Source organism: Corvus cornix, chromosome 5 (genome assembly GCF_000738735.6).
Source record: "Corvus cornix cornix isolate S_Up_H32 chromosome 5, ASM73873v5, whole genome shotgun sequence".
NCBI lineage: Eukaryota > Metazoa > Chordata > Aves > Passeriformes > Corvidae > Corvus > Corvus cornix.
In genome coordinates this window covers 27,094,115-27,109,850 of record NC_046335.1, presented here as the reverse complement: position 1 = coordinate 27,109,850, position 15,736 = coordinate 27,094,115, and the positions used below count along the sequence as shown (strand labels likewise).

General features: G+C 36.0%; 1 protein-coding gene across 1 annotated transcript in view; it reads left to right on the top strand.

Annotated features, from left to right (window-relative positions):
• Positions 1 to 15,736, top strand: part of NUBPL (nucleotide binding protein like) — an 83,998-nt gene that overhangs the window by 15,073 nt on the left and 53,189 nt on the right. Inside the window, exon 4 of the mRNA XM_039552618.1 lies at positions 2,189 to 2,279. Coding sequence (XP_039408552.1) covers positions 2,189 to 2,279 — 91 coding nt within the window. The remainder of the gene's footprint in view (positions 1 to 2,188; positions 2,280 to 15,736) is intronic.

Below are 15,736 nucleotides of genomic sequence, written 5' to 3'. Positions count from 1 at the left end.
TGAATTGCTTAGTGAAGAAAGAAACCTTTTCTTTAAGCTATTAAGTGAGGTTCTGTCAGTGATTTAAAGATTTTCTGAAAGACCTTTCTCCTATAATCCTGTAGAAAGCACCATGCTTACAGGAACACTTGTGCTTTCATTTACATGAGTTGTAGAAACTTGAGAATCTGTTAATTATTCTTCTGTTTGATGACAAAAATTTTCTTGAACCATGAGAAGAACAGTGCATCTCAGAAACAGGCACTTTACTTACTTTCGAACAAGTGTGTAAAATTTTTAGAGAAATGGGCAGGTTTATTGTATTAGCTTGGTAATTTAAAGTAGTAGCTGAATTTGCGAAGTCCTCTAGGATGTTTTTCTCCAATGTGGATCTATTTATTCTTTATTTCAGGAAATTTTGTACACTTAGGTTAGATAATATAGGTATAGTAGATACAGTGCTGCTGACTCCTAGGAATAAGTGGCTTGTAGTGGTGAATCCCTGATTATGCCCAGGAGGTCATAAAGTCATTCTAATTAATTTAGGTCGTCCTAAATCTTTAGTCCCTTTGTGCTGAAAGTGAAACTCTAGTGAGTTGTGAGATCATTGTAGTCAGTCAATAGTCACAATCTTTGCATGAGGGGGAAAATCCTCAAAAAATTCAGGGGAAGTATGTAATCAAGTTTAAAACACTGTGTAGGGTTTTCAGCAATTACTTACTTTCATTTGAGAAGGAATTAGGTGGAACAGCCTGTAGATGATGTGTTGATGGGTTTGATTAGCTGCTGACACAGATGGAGGGACTGAGTCATGAATCTTTCTAATCTGTTAAAATATGCATTTTGTACAAGAACAAAGAAGCTCTAATAGTCTGTTTTCGATGTCTTTAAAGTTTAACATAAAGATGAGTCTTTTCAATGTTTTTGAAATTGCAGCTTTCAACAGTAGGCAAGAAGTAGAATAATTTGTTACAGTAACTCCTGAACTTTTGTCTAATAGTTTTCACAAGACATTATAAAGAAAAAAATCTAAATAACCCATATAGTTATATATGCTTTGCTCTGTTTTGCTAATAAAAAGTATATCAAATAACTAAACCCAAATTTGGTTGATTTTTGCGGTAAAAACTTACTTTTAAAAGTACATAGTAGACCAAATAAGGTCGTGCATTTTTTTACTTATCTTTCTATCTTTCCCATTAAAACTGTGATAGCAAAATGGCTCAATATAAGATAACAAATTAGGAAAGCATCATCTGAAAAATGAAGTACACATTTTGAAACACTGACAGTGGAAGTCTGATTTGGCATTGTTGGAAAAGCTCTTCTTGCGGCTTTAACCTTTCAAACAAGCTCTTAAACATACTCGTTTGCAATTTTGCAAAATGTTGAATACAGTTAGCTTTCTATATTAGAGAAACTTGACATTCAGCACTTTAAAGGGCTTGCTCTTTACTACTTAATTTGCAGAACTTGGTAATTGGTACTGTGTCTTGCCATCTGTAGGAAAAATAGTTTAATTTCCACAAAATATGTATGTATACCTATAAAAAAAGAATATAGAAAGGAATCCTGTAAGTCTAGACTACATAGTTGAAATAATTTTTATTTAAAGTTTATTGCCTAATGTACCATATGTAGTTGAATAAACCCATTTCTAGCATACTTTTGTGTAAAGGTGTTTCATTAAAATGTTATGCCTGCTTAATTAGCTTCAGAGACTTGCATTTCAGTAACTTCAAGATGTCTGCAAAAGTGTACTCTGGCCACTTAAATAGAAGATAAAAATATGTTTTTTTGTTTTTCACATTCTTTGTAATCACTAGAATGATTTAAATTGCATTCATTTGCATATACTTACAAACCTCACTTTTTTTTTTTAAACAATAAAATTTGATACCTTGTTAAAGAAGTTAAGGTGTTAGTTCTGTATAAAAGTACAAGGAGTAGAGAGAACGTTGCTTATAATGCTTATTAATATAAAGTCTATGGTCTACATTGTAAGTAAGAAACTGTGCAAGTGAGGATTCTCTTCATGGAGAATCTAGCTCTTGCAAAGACAACTGGCACAACTTGTAGACGTTGTCAGTTGTCACAATGTCTCAAATCAAGATCATATTTTTATTTCTTTAAATGGTATTGAATTTTGTTCAGCTAATAATACAGAAAGGAAGACATTTTGGCAATTACTTTTTTGTTCCTTACACAGACAAAAGAAGTTGGTTTACTTGATGCAGACATATATGGACCTTCAATTCCAAAGATGATGAATTTAAAAGGAAACCCAGAATTAACATCAAGTAAGTAGAAGTGATTTTTCTTGCTGTCTTTTTTGTACAGGGATGAGCACGGTCCACTCATGGATGCTTCCTTGGTGTGGCACAGAAGGGATGCAAACAGAAGATGAAGACTGTGTACGTATGTATGTATTTATTTATAATATTGAGGTTACTTTCAACGCTACCTTGTACAACTAGGAGCATATTCAGAGCCCTATTTTTTGTTAATCTTGGTCCATGCAGTCTCATGGAGTTTTACTAGAGATTCTGGAAGGGAAGGTTATTTATCAGTAGTTTTAAAATTGTTATGTAGTATCCTACAATAGGTGACTTTCAATTAAAGAACAAAACCCACTAATCTAGGGAAAGAGACACGAAAAAAAAAAGAGCAGTAAGAGAAGGATCATTACAGCAGCTTGTATGAAATGTCACTAAAATGGTTCTGTATGATCTCTCTTCAGCCCAATGTGCCAAGCCACTTGACTCATTTGTGTTTGGAGTTGTGTGTTTAGGAACACGATGGTCACTTCCCTACCAGTAAACCAGTAAAGACAGTAAACAAAACTCCTAATTTTCCTTCTGCTAGGAAGAATTCTGGGGAAACATAAATCAGTTATTTGGTAATCAGTTACTAACATCTTAAAACCCATTTCAGGTCCAGCTCTCTTAACTATTTTAATTAACTCTAGCTGGGCCTGAATTCCTTCCTATTCTAACTAATTTCAACACAGCTAGCCTATAACTAAAATCTTTATATTTCTTCTAAATCTATGTTTCAATAAATTCAGGTAGAAGAGTCTTCAGAGAAATAAGGTGACCCAAATTAAAAAGGTCATATCAAGTCTCTTTAGCTTTCAGAAATTTAACTTTCACCTAGGCCAAACAAGGACAAAAGTGAAGAATGACTTTATCTTGATATCCTGTTCATATGATGTTTGCGTGTAAGGCAGTGTGGTATTTTGGGGTGGTAGGGACACTGGGGTGATATGGTTTGTTTAATACTTTGTTTTGATTGTCCTGTGAGAGAGTGCATGTAAGTAAAAAAATTGAAAACTTGTAACCACATACAAAACTAGGCCCACACTGTAACACCTGGTTGACACATTAAAACATATTAGGATCCTACTGAAGAAAGTGCAGATTGGCCATATGTGGTGTCAGGATGGGATCATTTCAAACAGGACTTGAAAGGGCTTCAGTGAAGTAATCAACTGCAATGTTTGAGGGCAGCAATTGCTGGGTAAAAGGAAAGCTGAATATTCCCTCTCCTTCCTTTCATGCCGTGATCTCTCTCTTTTTATCATAGAAAGGTCTGGGTTGAAAGGAAGCTTTGAAAGTCATCTGGTCCAACCCCCCTGCAATGAGCAGGGAGATCTTCAATGGGATCAGGTTGCTCAGAACTCCGTCCAACCTGATTTTTAGTGTTTCTTGTTTACCACCACTCTTGGCAACCTGTTTGAGTGTTTCACCAGCCTCATTGTTAGTCTGAACCTACCCTCTTCTAATTTAAAACCATTACCTCTTGTCCTGTCGCAACAGGCCTTGCTAAAAAATTTTTCCCCATCTTTCTCACAAGTCCCCTCTAAGTACTAAAAGGCCTCAGTAAGGTCTCCCTGGAGCCTTCCTTTCTCTAGGCTGAACAGCCCTGATGCTTTCAGTGTTTCATCACAGGAGAGGTGTTCCATCCCTCTGTATGTGTTCTACTGTTGCTGTAGTGTTCATTTGTAACGTCTTGATTTGTGCATGTATATGGGTGTAATGGTTGTTGGTCTATGTGTTGTCACCTGGTATAAAGCATGCAGAATTGAACAGTGCCAGTATTTTTAAAGGGTTGCTATTAAGCTTGCAGTGTCAGCCTCTGAAAACTTAATGTGGCAAACTTAGGATTTTTTATGTAATTAAAATTCTGTCTCCTTATGATTATGTCCTGTACTCTGGATAAAAAAAAGTAATGTATTTCCATGTACTGATGTGCTGCACATACTTGTACAGACAGCTGTCAAGTTGAGTACTTCCTACATTTAAATGCCTGGCTTACAAATACAGGTTTCATTTAGATAAATTCCTGAAAGAGAGGGAGATTACTTAGATTTATTTGTTGGATTTTTGCTATATCTTTTGAAGTCAAAAGGCTGCTGAGTGATAAATAAATAGATAAATAACTGAGCCTTTTCATGTATCATCAGTGGGATTTGACTTTCTGATACAAATGGAAGTCTTCTTGCATTCACTTGTACTTTGAACTCCGTTGAGGATGTATGTCATACAGGTTGTGTTTTCCTGTAACAGATTTTTTTGCTATGAATTTTGTATTTGAATCACATTGTGCAATATGAACACAAAAGGGACTATGTTGTGGTGTTCCTATCTCTCCTCTTTTCATTTTTGTGTGATGTTGAGTTTTGTTTTTCCATTTTTTTCCTCACTGTTTAAGAAATTGATCAGATAACTTAGAACTTCTTGGTCATTTTGCTATGTATTTTGTCAATCCATACCAAACTTAAATCCATGTCTTGAGCCACAAATTAAAAAGCAAGTTGCCCAGTCTATTTCTTACAGTTGTACAAATCAACTTTCTAGGAATGCAAGACCTTAAGACTATATTCACTCAGATATTGAGCAGCTCAGTTTTGTTTCAGTGACTAGATATTTCTGGTAAACAGCTGAACAGAATTCACTATAAGCTTTGTCTTAATATGTTTCAAGCATTGTTAAAAATGTGGAATTCAATGTAATAGAAAAAAATTGGAAGATTTCCCTGAACTGAAACTGCTGCTGTTGTCTTGTAAGCACTAACATTTTGATCACTGAAATACATTCTTTCTAGTTCTGTGCGGAAAGTCCAAGTAAATATCAGGATTTAAAGAACATACCTTTTGTTTTTTCTAACAGACTGAAAACTGAATCTGTATATTTCAAAAGCTTGACAGACGACACAAGTCTGCTGAGAAAGACATAGTAATTTGGCATGAATGATAACAGGATAGAATTTGTATTTCAGGGATTGTGTTCACTTCTTTGTGTATTTTTAACTATTGAGTTGGTGAAACTGTAGAGTAACATCAATAGAAGTACTGTCAAAGATGGTTTAATTGCGAAATAGGAATGGCATAGGAAACTTTAATTAAAGTTTAATCAAGGGCTCCTTTAATGAGTGACAGATGGGATAAACTTGCAAAGAAGTGATCAATCATAATATGTATATATATGGAGTATATATAGGTGTATGTAAATGCATTGATATAAAAACATGTATGACTCTTGTTTTTTGGTATAATGAGGATTAGTGTTCTGATTTCTTACTATGCTCTCAAGAGTAAAACAAGCTCTGAAGAAATATTGCACAGCAATTGAGAAAGCCCAGGCAGTTCTGTGTTATGGAAGTGCATAAACTATGTCTACATAACAATGAGTCAATTAAAAACATTTTTCATAACATAGCAATCAAAAAAAAAAAGTTTAAGGTCTAATGCTGTCTTCAGTGTGAGGTGTGGATTTGAAAATGAATCTGTAGAGTAATCCTGGGAGGTTCTGAGCACTTTTGCAATCTTTGATTTGTGGTTCTTTTCTCACATGAAAAGGGATTAGGGATTCCCAGTACCATACAAAATAAGTCCATGCAGCAATTATTACTTCTGAATAGAAATTATTATGGTTATGCTATAATTTAAGCATTCAAAATGAATTAGGAATTCTTAGTGAGGAGTCTGTATAAATGGGAGATACTACATTAATGTAATTTTGCAAACTGTAGTACATTGAAGAGTCTGCTAACATTTAATAGGCTGTCGTTCAAAATACTTTTAACTAAATGGTCAGGGAAATATTGGTTAATAAATTCACAACTGAATTTAATTAGCTAATGGAGGATTATCTAACTATGGAATTAATATTAACATAATCTACAATATATATATGCAGGGCAATGCTAATAGCATAAGTTACAAAAGCATTACTTCTATTCTTTCCCCAAGTAATTTACTTAAAAGCTGTTTTCTGGCTTAGTGAATCGCATGATTTCATTTTTTTCCTTTCAAATCTGCCATTTAAACTAGATGGCAGACAGTAAAAACTATTACGTTGCCAAAAAAAATTGCCATTTCCCTGGATAAATAAAGTCTCTTTATTTAGTTTCATTATGAAGGTTTTGGTGGGTAAATCTTTGACAGGTGACTGCACTCTTAGTATTTCAAAACTTTGTTGCCATTTTATGATAGTTTCAGTGTCTTCAGTTTCTTTATAAAATTGTATATTCAAAAGATCAGTAGTTGGCATCTGTTATCACAATTTAGAATAAAATGTAATTTCTTAGAGAAAGTTAACGGTGTTTGTGGCTGCCCCACTGAGTCTAATAAAATTGCAGGAACTATAGAAATGGATGCTTGAATTTTTTCGCTGGGATACATTTACATATCTAAAGACTGTGATAGCAGACTCCCAGAACGTGAAAATTTAAAATAAATTGTTTAAAGATGTCTGCTGGAATAGGATTGATTAAGGGATTGTGGTGCATTCATTTGAGGGTTATAAATATAAAATTTGGAGTGGACTAGTGAAATAGACAAAATGTTAGGTAGGTAGCATAGTTATTTTGGTAACTATGAAGAAATTTCTTGATCTTTGCTAAGGAGTTGAAGATAAGGCTTGTAGTCTCCAAGCTGTCTTTATCATGCTTTATCAGTGGAACTGTGTCATGATTAATTTAAAAAAACCTTAAATTTGATTCTTTAAAAAAAAAGTATTTGCTACTGGCACTAGCTCTTGATTGATGAGCAAGTGATTTTTAGATTGTGTATAATCTAATGATATGTTTTATTGATTCTGTTTTGAAAGTAGCCTAAACTGAAACTTGTGTTTTACTTTTGGTGATGTCTTACACCAGTTTATCTGGATGGTGGAAGTACACTAGTCCCATGTGCCTTACATGTGACAAAATAATAATTGAGAATGTTGTAATTAATTGTGGTTTATATTTTGGAGGCTTTTTCAAATGTGATGAAGTAGTTGAAAATGAGAAGACTACTAAAGTGTTTATTAATATTTTATTCTGGACCTTGACTATTGCCCTCAAACCTGTAACAATAAACCTCAAGCTGGATTAGTTCAGCTACTGTTGAGTTAACTTGTAAAAAAAACTGAAGACCTTGGAAGAGAAAGGAGATGGAGGATACCCAATTCTGCAAGGAATTATTTATAGGCATACAGTTGTTAGCTGCTGTTTAAAAAGAAAAAATCTCTAGGGAATTACTTTATTAAAATTTTATTCTTCATTATACATAAATTCATACAATTAAAAAAAGTATAAGATGAGAAATGTAGTGCGTAGTAATTAAGGCCTCTTACTGAGAGCAGTCGTTTTGAATAAATGGCAGATGAAATTTTACCAAATGCCTCCAATATAAATTACTGAAACACTGTAACCTGAAATAATACATTTGAAGTACTTGAAGGCAGATTTGTATTACTCTTCATGTTGTTAATCCTGCAGTTCAGTAATTCTGAATTATTTGATTTGGATTGTGGCTAGCAGATACTCACTATATTATAAAGTTTACTCTCACAGATACAAATGGTTTTTTGGTTCAACTGGTATAAAAACTGGAATTAAATTGCAAAATGGCTTGTTATAGGAACATGATACTCTTCATTATACATACATAAACAAAAGAAATTAGTCATGCTTTTGTACACTGAACACATTTACCTTTTTGCTTATTTCAGAGGAATAAGCGCTTTCATTGCTCTTCTCTGCTAGAGGAAAAATTGAAGGACTGTAACTAATTCTGAATTTTCTCAGTATTTTTACCTTGCTCTTTCACTTCCGTGGTTTTCTTTCTCTGTGGGCTTCTTGCTGTATTCTCCTTCCTTCTCTGTAGTACGATGGAGTGACTTTTCAGAATAGCGAGATGAAGCAGAATAGATTAAAAAACAGGAAAAAAAGTGGTTTAATCCTTTCCCTATAGAGACCAGAGGCCAGAAGTGACAGTAAGTGTAAAAGCTAGCATCTTTTTCCTTTGGTTTAGTTGATGGTCCTGATCATGTATATACTGAGTGTGATGCCATATGGTGTGGGATATCCCTTTTGTAATTTGGGATTAGCTGTCCTGATTGTGTCCCTTCCCAGTTCCTTGTGCACTCCCAGCCTGCTTTGCTGGTGGGGTGGGGTGACAAGCAGAAAAGACATGGATTCGGTGGAAGCACTGCTTAGCAGTAACTAAAACATCCCTCTGCTATTAACACTGTTTTCATCAGAAATCCAAGCCACAGCCCCATACCAGTTACTTGAAAAAGAGTAACTCTATTTTAGCCAAAATCAGCACAATTACACATAATCGTTTGGATTTTTTTTTCTCCCATGTCTTTTCACCTAAATTTCTTTTTTTCTTTGGTTTTCTGGGGTCTCGATTACACTATTGAACCTAAAAAGGCTGAATTGACACAAATGTATTGAGTTCTGTAGTTTTGCTTTGAAAGCAGTGAAAAGTCCCTAGTTAACTGGAATGTTTTTTGACTTTGGGTCTTGAATTAAAGCTGATGTGTAGTGAATGTCTGCCTGTTGGGTTCCTCCTGCTCCCTGTTCTGCTCTGCTGTTGTCTGGCACACTGTTATGTGACTGACCAGGGCAGTCCCCCTGTCACAGCAGCACGTCATTGCTTCAGATGATGTGAGCTTTCCCAGAGGTTTTTGTGTGTCAGGACAGATGCCTTAAACTGCATGTTGGGTAAGTCTATTTCATTCCTTGTGGGTATAATGAACTAAAAGAACCCGCCCAAATTAGTCTAATAAAGCTTTTGATCCACTATACATAAGCTTTTTGGCTCCTTGGAGATCTGAGGGCATTTCAAAATGTGGGTTATTTTAGCAGTCGTAAGGAAGACATTTGTGATGGAAGGTAATGGCATGATGCTTAAAACCAGTCCTGTGTTTTAAACCTATTTTAGACCTAGCAAGTCAGTGGTGCTTTAAAATGTAACAAAGGTGTTACTAAATCACTGTGCTCTTTACTTGTGCCAGACTTGCTTTTGAAGTACAGTTTTCCAGCAAGCAATTAGTTCTTTTGCTTTTAGATAGGACTGATGAAGTCATATCTGCAAAACTGTTCTGTTAATGAAAAAGCTTTTACAGAGCTTTGTTTCCTCTGCAGTCTACCGGGAGGAAGAAAAGTGTAAAGCCTTTTGAGGTAATGGGACTGGTAGACCCTCTAAATACGAGAACCAAATCTCTTGGGAAAAGTTGCATTTCATTATGCATATATTTCTTGAAATTGAATGGTGAGCATGGAATAATGCTCTTTAAGTCTCATTACTAGTTTGCTTTGGTTAAGTATTTGGGATGTCTTTGTTGTTAGATAACACTATTAGTGTGGGATGTAATGGGCAATCACAGCCTTCCTTGTGTGGAGCTCTTCAAGCTTAAAATACAAATTGTAGTATTTCTGGGGCAACCCTGCAAGTAAACTTAAAACACAGTGTTAAATCAAGCCTGAAGTCTCAGTCTGTCAATTGCCACAGAATATTGTAGGCTTCTGACACAAGCACTTAAAACATTGATTACAGTTAAAACAAGGATTTAAAATTTGTGACTTTGACTGACCTTTTGGTGACAGCATCCTTTACCCTCTGACATAGATTGGTGTCACTGTTTTATTTCAAGGTACTCTGGGGCCCTGTTGTTATTCATTCCCCTCCCCTCTGTGGCATTTCTTTCCTCTTTACCATTCCGTGGGTGGAATTCACTTGCCTTTGCTTAGGAAACCAGTACTACTTTAAACATGCTGGAGCATGATGTCTGGCATCTAGCTGCTCCTTCAGAAGGTATGTCTCTCCCTAAGCCCTCTGTCAAATCTGCTAGCCTTCTACAAATCTCAGCTCTTTAAGGCATCCAGAGTGGCAGGACACATCTATATTTACACAAGTAAAGCCCAACCATTTTTTTATTTTTTCTGTCCAACATCTCCTCCCTTTCCCTCTTCCCTCCTCCTTTCTCCTCCCCATTTTTCGTTCCCTCCCCTTCCTGTTATTGGAAAGCCTAAATAGTCTGAAGTCTTTGAGTCCTTGACTGAAACCTCACTCCTCCCATTACATAATGTTGACCTTGGGAGGTGACTTTCCAATTAAACAGCAAATAAGTGCCTTATACTTGTACATAGTGGTAGCCATCTGAGAATGACTATTTACTGTGATTAACAGAAGATGCTATGTAAGATGGAGATCTGACTTAGACTGTGATAGAGTATCCTTTAGTCACTGGCAGCATGAAATTGTACACAATTAAAATCCAGATCATGCAAAAGTTTTTGAGATCTTATAAGTGATCATGCTTAAAATCTGATGCAGGCTTGTCTGTATGTATGGCACATTAGTTAAGTTCATGTCAGATAATCTTGTTTAATGTACCAGAATCCACAGACTGTTCTGCAGTGTCTCTCTCTGACTAGTGTGGTGGCTGTGTGATTCGTTGTGCCAAACATCACCTGTGTTTCAGGCAGTGAATTGTCACTGAGATGTGAGGAGGTGGTCAATACCAATTTCTCATGTAAACCTCAGCTCATGATGAGCTGTGCAAACAGCAGCAGAACCCGTAGCTTTTGTATAAACTGTGAATAAGTATCAGCTTGCTCAAATTGTGATAAACATATGCAGAGGAGTTACAGTATGGGTTTTATTAGAATAAGATACTCTGATAGATTAGGAAATACTTAAACTTATGAACAATTCAGAAATATGCTTTTAAACCTGCTGTGTTGAATGCTAAAATAGTATTCAGAGACTTAGGTTTTATGGGCAATATGTAGTGTAACTTTATACGCCTTTTCTGTTGTATGCCATTTTGTGTCCCTCAGTTTGCTTTTTGAAGTTTAAATTCTTGTCAAATGTACTTGGGAGTTTCAAAGGAAAATATGTAACTTCAGCAACATGCCTAAACTGTTGAGATCTCCTAGATGTTTATTAGCTGTGCATTACGTGCTTTCCAATACTGGAAATGCTCTAAGTAGAGTCATGGCTCCAGAGTCAGAGTATCTGACCTTGGGGAACACGACTCAGGTCTCCAAATCCGCAGGGTTCTTGTATAACCTTGATTCTATCATCTGTAAGTGTCCAATAATTTCCCACCTTAGAAGCATGTTGTTAGGTGGAAATGTTCATTTTAGGTGCACAGGTGTTATGGGAACAGGGTTTGTATAAAAAGAATCAGGAAACAGTCACATTCAGAGTGTAGCCCAGAGCATGCAGTTGTGTCTGTGGTGACAAAACTTCTGTGTTGGTAGTGTCTTTGGAAACATTTGGAAATGTGCATGTAAAGGTCAGTAGAATGTATTTAACTGGAAAATAGTACAAGTGTACTACTTTTTCATAGCTTTGGCTATTGACACTAGAACAACTTAAAAGCCTCACTTTCCTGCTCAAGGACAAAAATCCAGTTAGGACAGGCAGGTGACTTTGAATAGTAAGATTTATTGAAGACAAAGATTAAATAAAGTAATTATTAGAAATCTCTGATCTTCCATTATAGCGGCAAGTTCCAGAAATATCTGAGTAAAATAGGAAATCTACAACAGGGAGAAAAATCTGCGCTTCTAATGTTCTCCTGTCATGTTTGGATATTTTTTTGGTCTTTGAAATGGCAAAAAATCTCCATTTTTCTCCTTAGTTCAGACACTTGAAAACTCAGAGCAACTCTTCTGCATTTGTGCTTGCTGGGCCAGTGAGTTCAAAATACATTTTCTAGGACGTTGCATGATCCACTACATTAATATTTAATAATTGCAAGCTACCTTTCCTTTTCTTAAACAGTATAATGCCTTCTAAGGAGGTGTAGTATAACATCACAATCTTCTGGAATAATGGTCTTGACTTATGTGGTGGGGTAAGACCGAATGTAAGCTTTTGCTTGCACTAACGTATTGCTCAACAGACCGCTTCCAAAAACTAAGCCAAGAGTTGGAATGGCTCCTTGTGGCTTAACCCTGGGCTCCATCACGTGTAACTGTTATTTGGGAAGAGAAACATCGCAATGCTGAATGTGCTCCTGTTTCTTTTTTCTCTCCCCAGCTTTGTATGTGGAGCATGGTGGCATATAGTATGGGGTATCCCTTTGGTCACTTGCGGTCTTATGTTCAGGCTGTGTCCCCTCCCAGTTTCTTGTGTACCTCCAGCCTGCTTGCTGGTAGGGTGGCATGAGAAGCAGAAAAGTTTTTGACACTGTTTTCATCACAAGTCCAAAACATATCACCATGCAACCTACTGTGAAGAAATGTAGCTGTATCCCAGCCAAAACTATATATATATATATATATATATACGTATATATGTAGTTCTGTACATACTTTCAGTGCTGTACTATCCCCAGCCATCATTGAACAGCTATGTCAGTCTTTTTCTCTAAAAAGTGGAGTAACTCAAGTTACCTTGTTAGGATAGTCTGTCTGCAAGGCTTGATTTGTTTGGGGAGAAAAAGCTTAGTAAAAAATAATTACAAAATGCATCTTCATTGATGTAATGAAGATCCATCCTCATTACATTGGTGTTATTCTTCCCCATGTGAGTAATGATTCAACCTTCAGACCAGTCCCAGAACTCTTTTAATCAGCAATCTGCTATAATGCTGTCATGAATTTGCATGTCTGCCTTTTCCAGTGTATTCTATCCTAAAAGATAGACAATTTCTACTTGTATTCTATCAGAAAAGGCATTTGCTGACATGTCATTGGTGATATGTTGATCTTACTGATCTGATTTTGTATGTTCAGAGAAAACACAGCAGTCTTGAACTCAGGGCCATTAAGCCTACTGGAAAATTGCAAACTACGCTATTTATCTCTTGGCATAGGTGGCATGGTATTGCTGTGTGTTGTGATTTTAAGAAATTGTTCTGTTGTGTGTTGAATTTTTGGAGCTGTATGGTAGGCTTCTGATAACAGAAAAGCATACTCTAAGAGCAATGGGAATTAGAGATGTTACTGAGATCTCATTAAGCGAAATCTTCTTTACATGTTATGTTTTAGAATATCTTCATGAGACCCAGGGCGAAAGAGAAGGAAGGCCTGTTGCTTTTGATGAGAAAAGGGTGATTACCAAAGCCCACTGAAGCACTAGATTTGAGATTAGTCTTAAGAATGATTTTTAGCAGTAGGCAAACAGTGGGGAGCTCTGCAGTATTTTGTATTACTTCGAAAATATGCAGAACATTATGGCCTGAATATACGGCAAGTTGTGAATTGTTCCTGTGCATTGTATAAATTTGATTAAATCTTGCTGCTCAGAGCAGTATATAGTCCTTGCTGTTAACCAAAGAAAATAAGATGCAGTTTTCATAAGGAAACTCTGCTGTTGAGAAATAAGCAGTGCATATATTCTAAAAACAGAGGCCCCTTTGGCTGCTCTGTAGGTCAGTGTTTATCTACTCACAGCAACTCTCCTATTTTACAAAGGAGAGGGATATATCAGAAGGTGTGTGAGCTTAGTCTGTGTGCCTGTTGTCTATGCAGAAGAAATTGTCCATGCAGGCAGTGGATGTTGAGATGTTAGCCTCTGGGTATTTGACTGGCATAGTGAAGAGCAGTTGAATTGAACTGAGAAGTGGCTTAGTATTTTGGTGAACTTCCCAGAATCATACATCTTTTCCATTCATGTTACTCTTCAGTTCCTGGGCCTCATGATTAGCAGTCAAAACTTGGCCTCCCTGTTTTGTTTTGTCTTAAAATTGTCCCTATTTTGTGATTAAAAAATGAAGGAAACCTTGATTCTGCAGTGATATACACTGTTGCAAATACTTTTTTCCTATTTCTTTTTTTTAACCTCTTAGGTAAATATGTGGTAATTTCAATACTTTTAACAGTATTATAACTTGTGGTGGTGCATGTGTTGTTTATCAAGACACCGAAGCAGTGCCTAGAGATGGCTCTAGGCTGAAGTTCCAATGTCATCAACCTTTTCATAACTGTCTTACTGCGGGGGGAGAAGTAAGACCGTGATTCCTAGAAATGTGGTTAAGACAGTACAATGCCACCAAAATAAGCCGTGACTAAACACTGAGGAGCTGCACGAGTGAAGGAGAGCTGTATGCACTGGTACAGTGTATCAGTCCAAGCCAATCTCTTTTTCAATGATAGTTCCTTACTCATTCCTGAGTGCAGTAGTCATACAAGTGATTTGTTTATCTTCCTGTTTTGTTCTTTTTGATGTGTAAACCAAAACATCCAATCTATTCTCCACCATGTTTCTATAAAATTACATGGCTTGAATGCTCACTTACTGGATTGCTTGAAAGCTTTCATCTGTAGAGTTTAGCTGTTTAATTTGTATGTTCTTGGTTGTTACTTTGAATTTGGAGTTCAGCTTTGAATGCACTGTTTTTATTTTACGTTGTTTTTATTTTACTCTCTATATGTATTTACTTTGGGTGCATCAAGGATTTTGGTCAAAATCAGTATTGTAGGATATTTTATACTGCTTAAAGTATTCTTCCTATTTTCTGCTGGTTCCTGCCTGTGCATGCTCTTCCAAGACATCAGCTAGACCAAATAAAATTCCATTCATTCTTTTTTGTGTGTGTGTCTGCCATTTTGAGATAAGGTGTGGATTTAGATGGTAGAAACCACAAAGAAGAGTTTTGGCTTTTGCAAGATTTTGTTTGAATGCACTCTTTTGTATTGTTTTGTTTGCTTTCTGCTTGCACACCCCTTTACCAGAACAATTACAATATTCTCTCCCTGCTTTTTATTCTTGGCACTGGAGAGCATAGGAATAAGAAGCATGGCAAGGACATTACCTCTGCAATTTTCAGATAAGCATCTTTTGTTCCTACAGAAATTGTATAAGTCCTGCGGACTTCTATCAACCTGAAGAAATCTGGGACTAATTGCCTGGAGCTGTTGACAGTGTGTAGTTTAGGGGTGGCTTTCTTTGGTATCTCTACTCTGGGGTTTCCATAGCAGATTTAACATGAGACAAATTCCCCAAAACTCTGGTATGTTAATGGGAATACTCTTCTGATTAATGAGATTAGTGAATAGGATAGATGTAAAAAAAAAAAGAATTAAAATCCCACCATGTTGTATGACTTTGGTTTTGTTCTGATATAAATGACTCAGCTTTTAGTGATCCTGATAGAGAATTTATGCCTTCCACCATGAGGATTTCATAAAAATGGATTGATTCTGGCAGCACAAAGTGACATTATATTATGGACAAATACATTGTTATTCTGGCAAAAGATGAATGGTATTATTAAAATGTAACAATCTAAGAAAAAGTGGGGTCAGATTCTTGGGCAGAATAGGTAAATGCATATAATACATATATACATACCTACATTTATACATATAATGAAGGGATGAGGGGGGAAAATAAACAACTGTTTAAAGAGAGAGGGAAAACTGCTGTTAAAAGATATAATGTGTATGCATATTTCTTAAAAAAACCCTGAAATACCCTAAAACCATCTCCCCTCTAAAAAAACCCCCCTTGTTTGCTTTT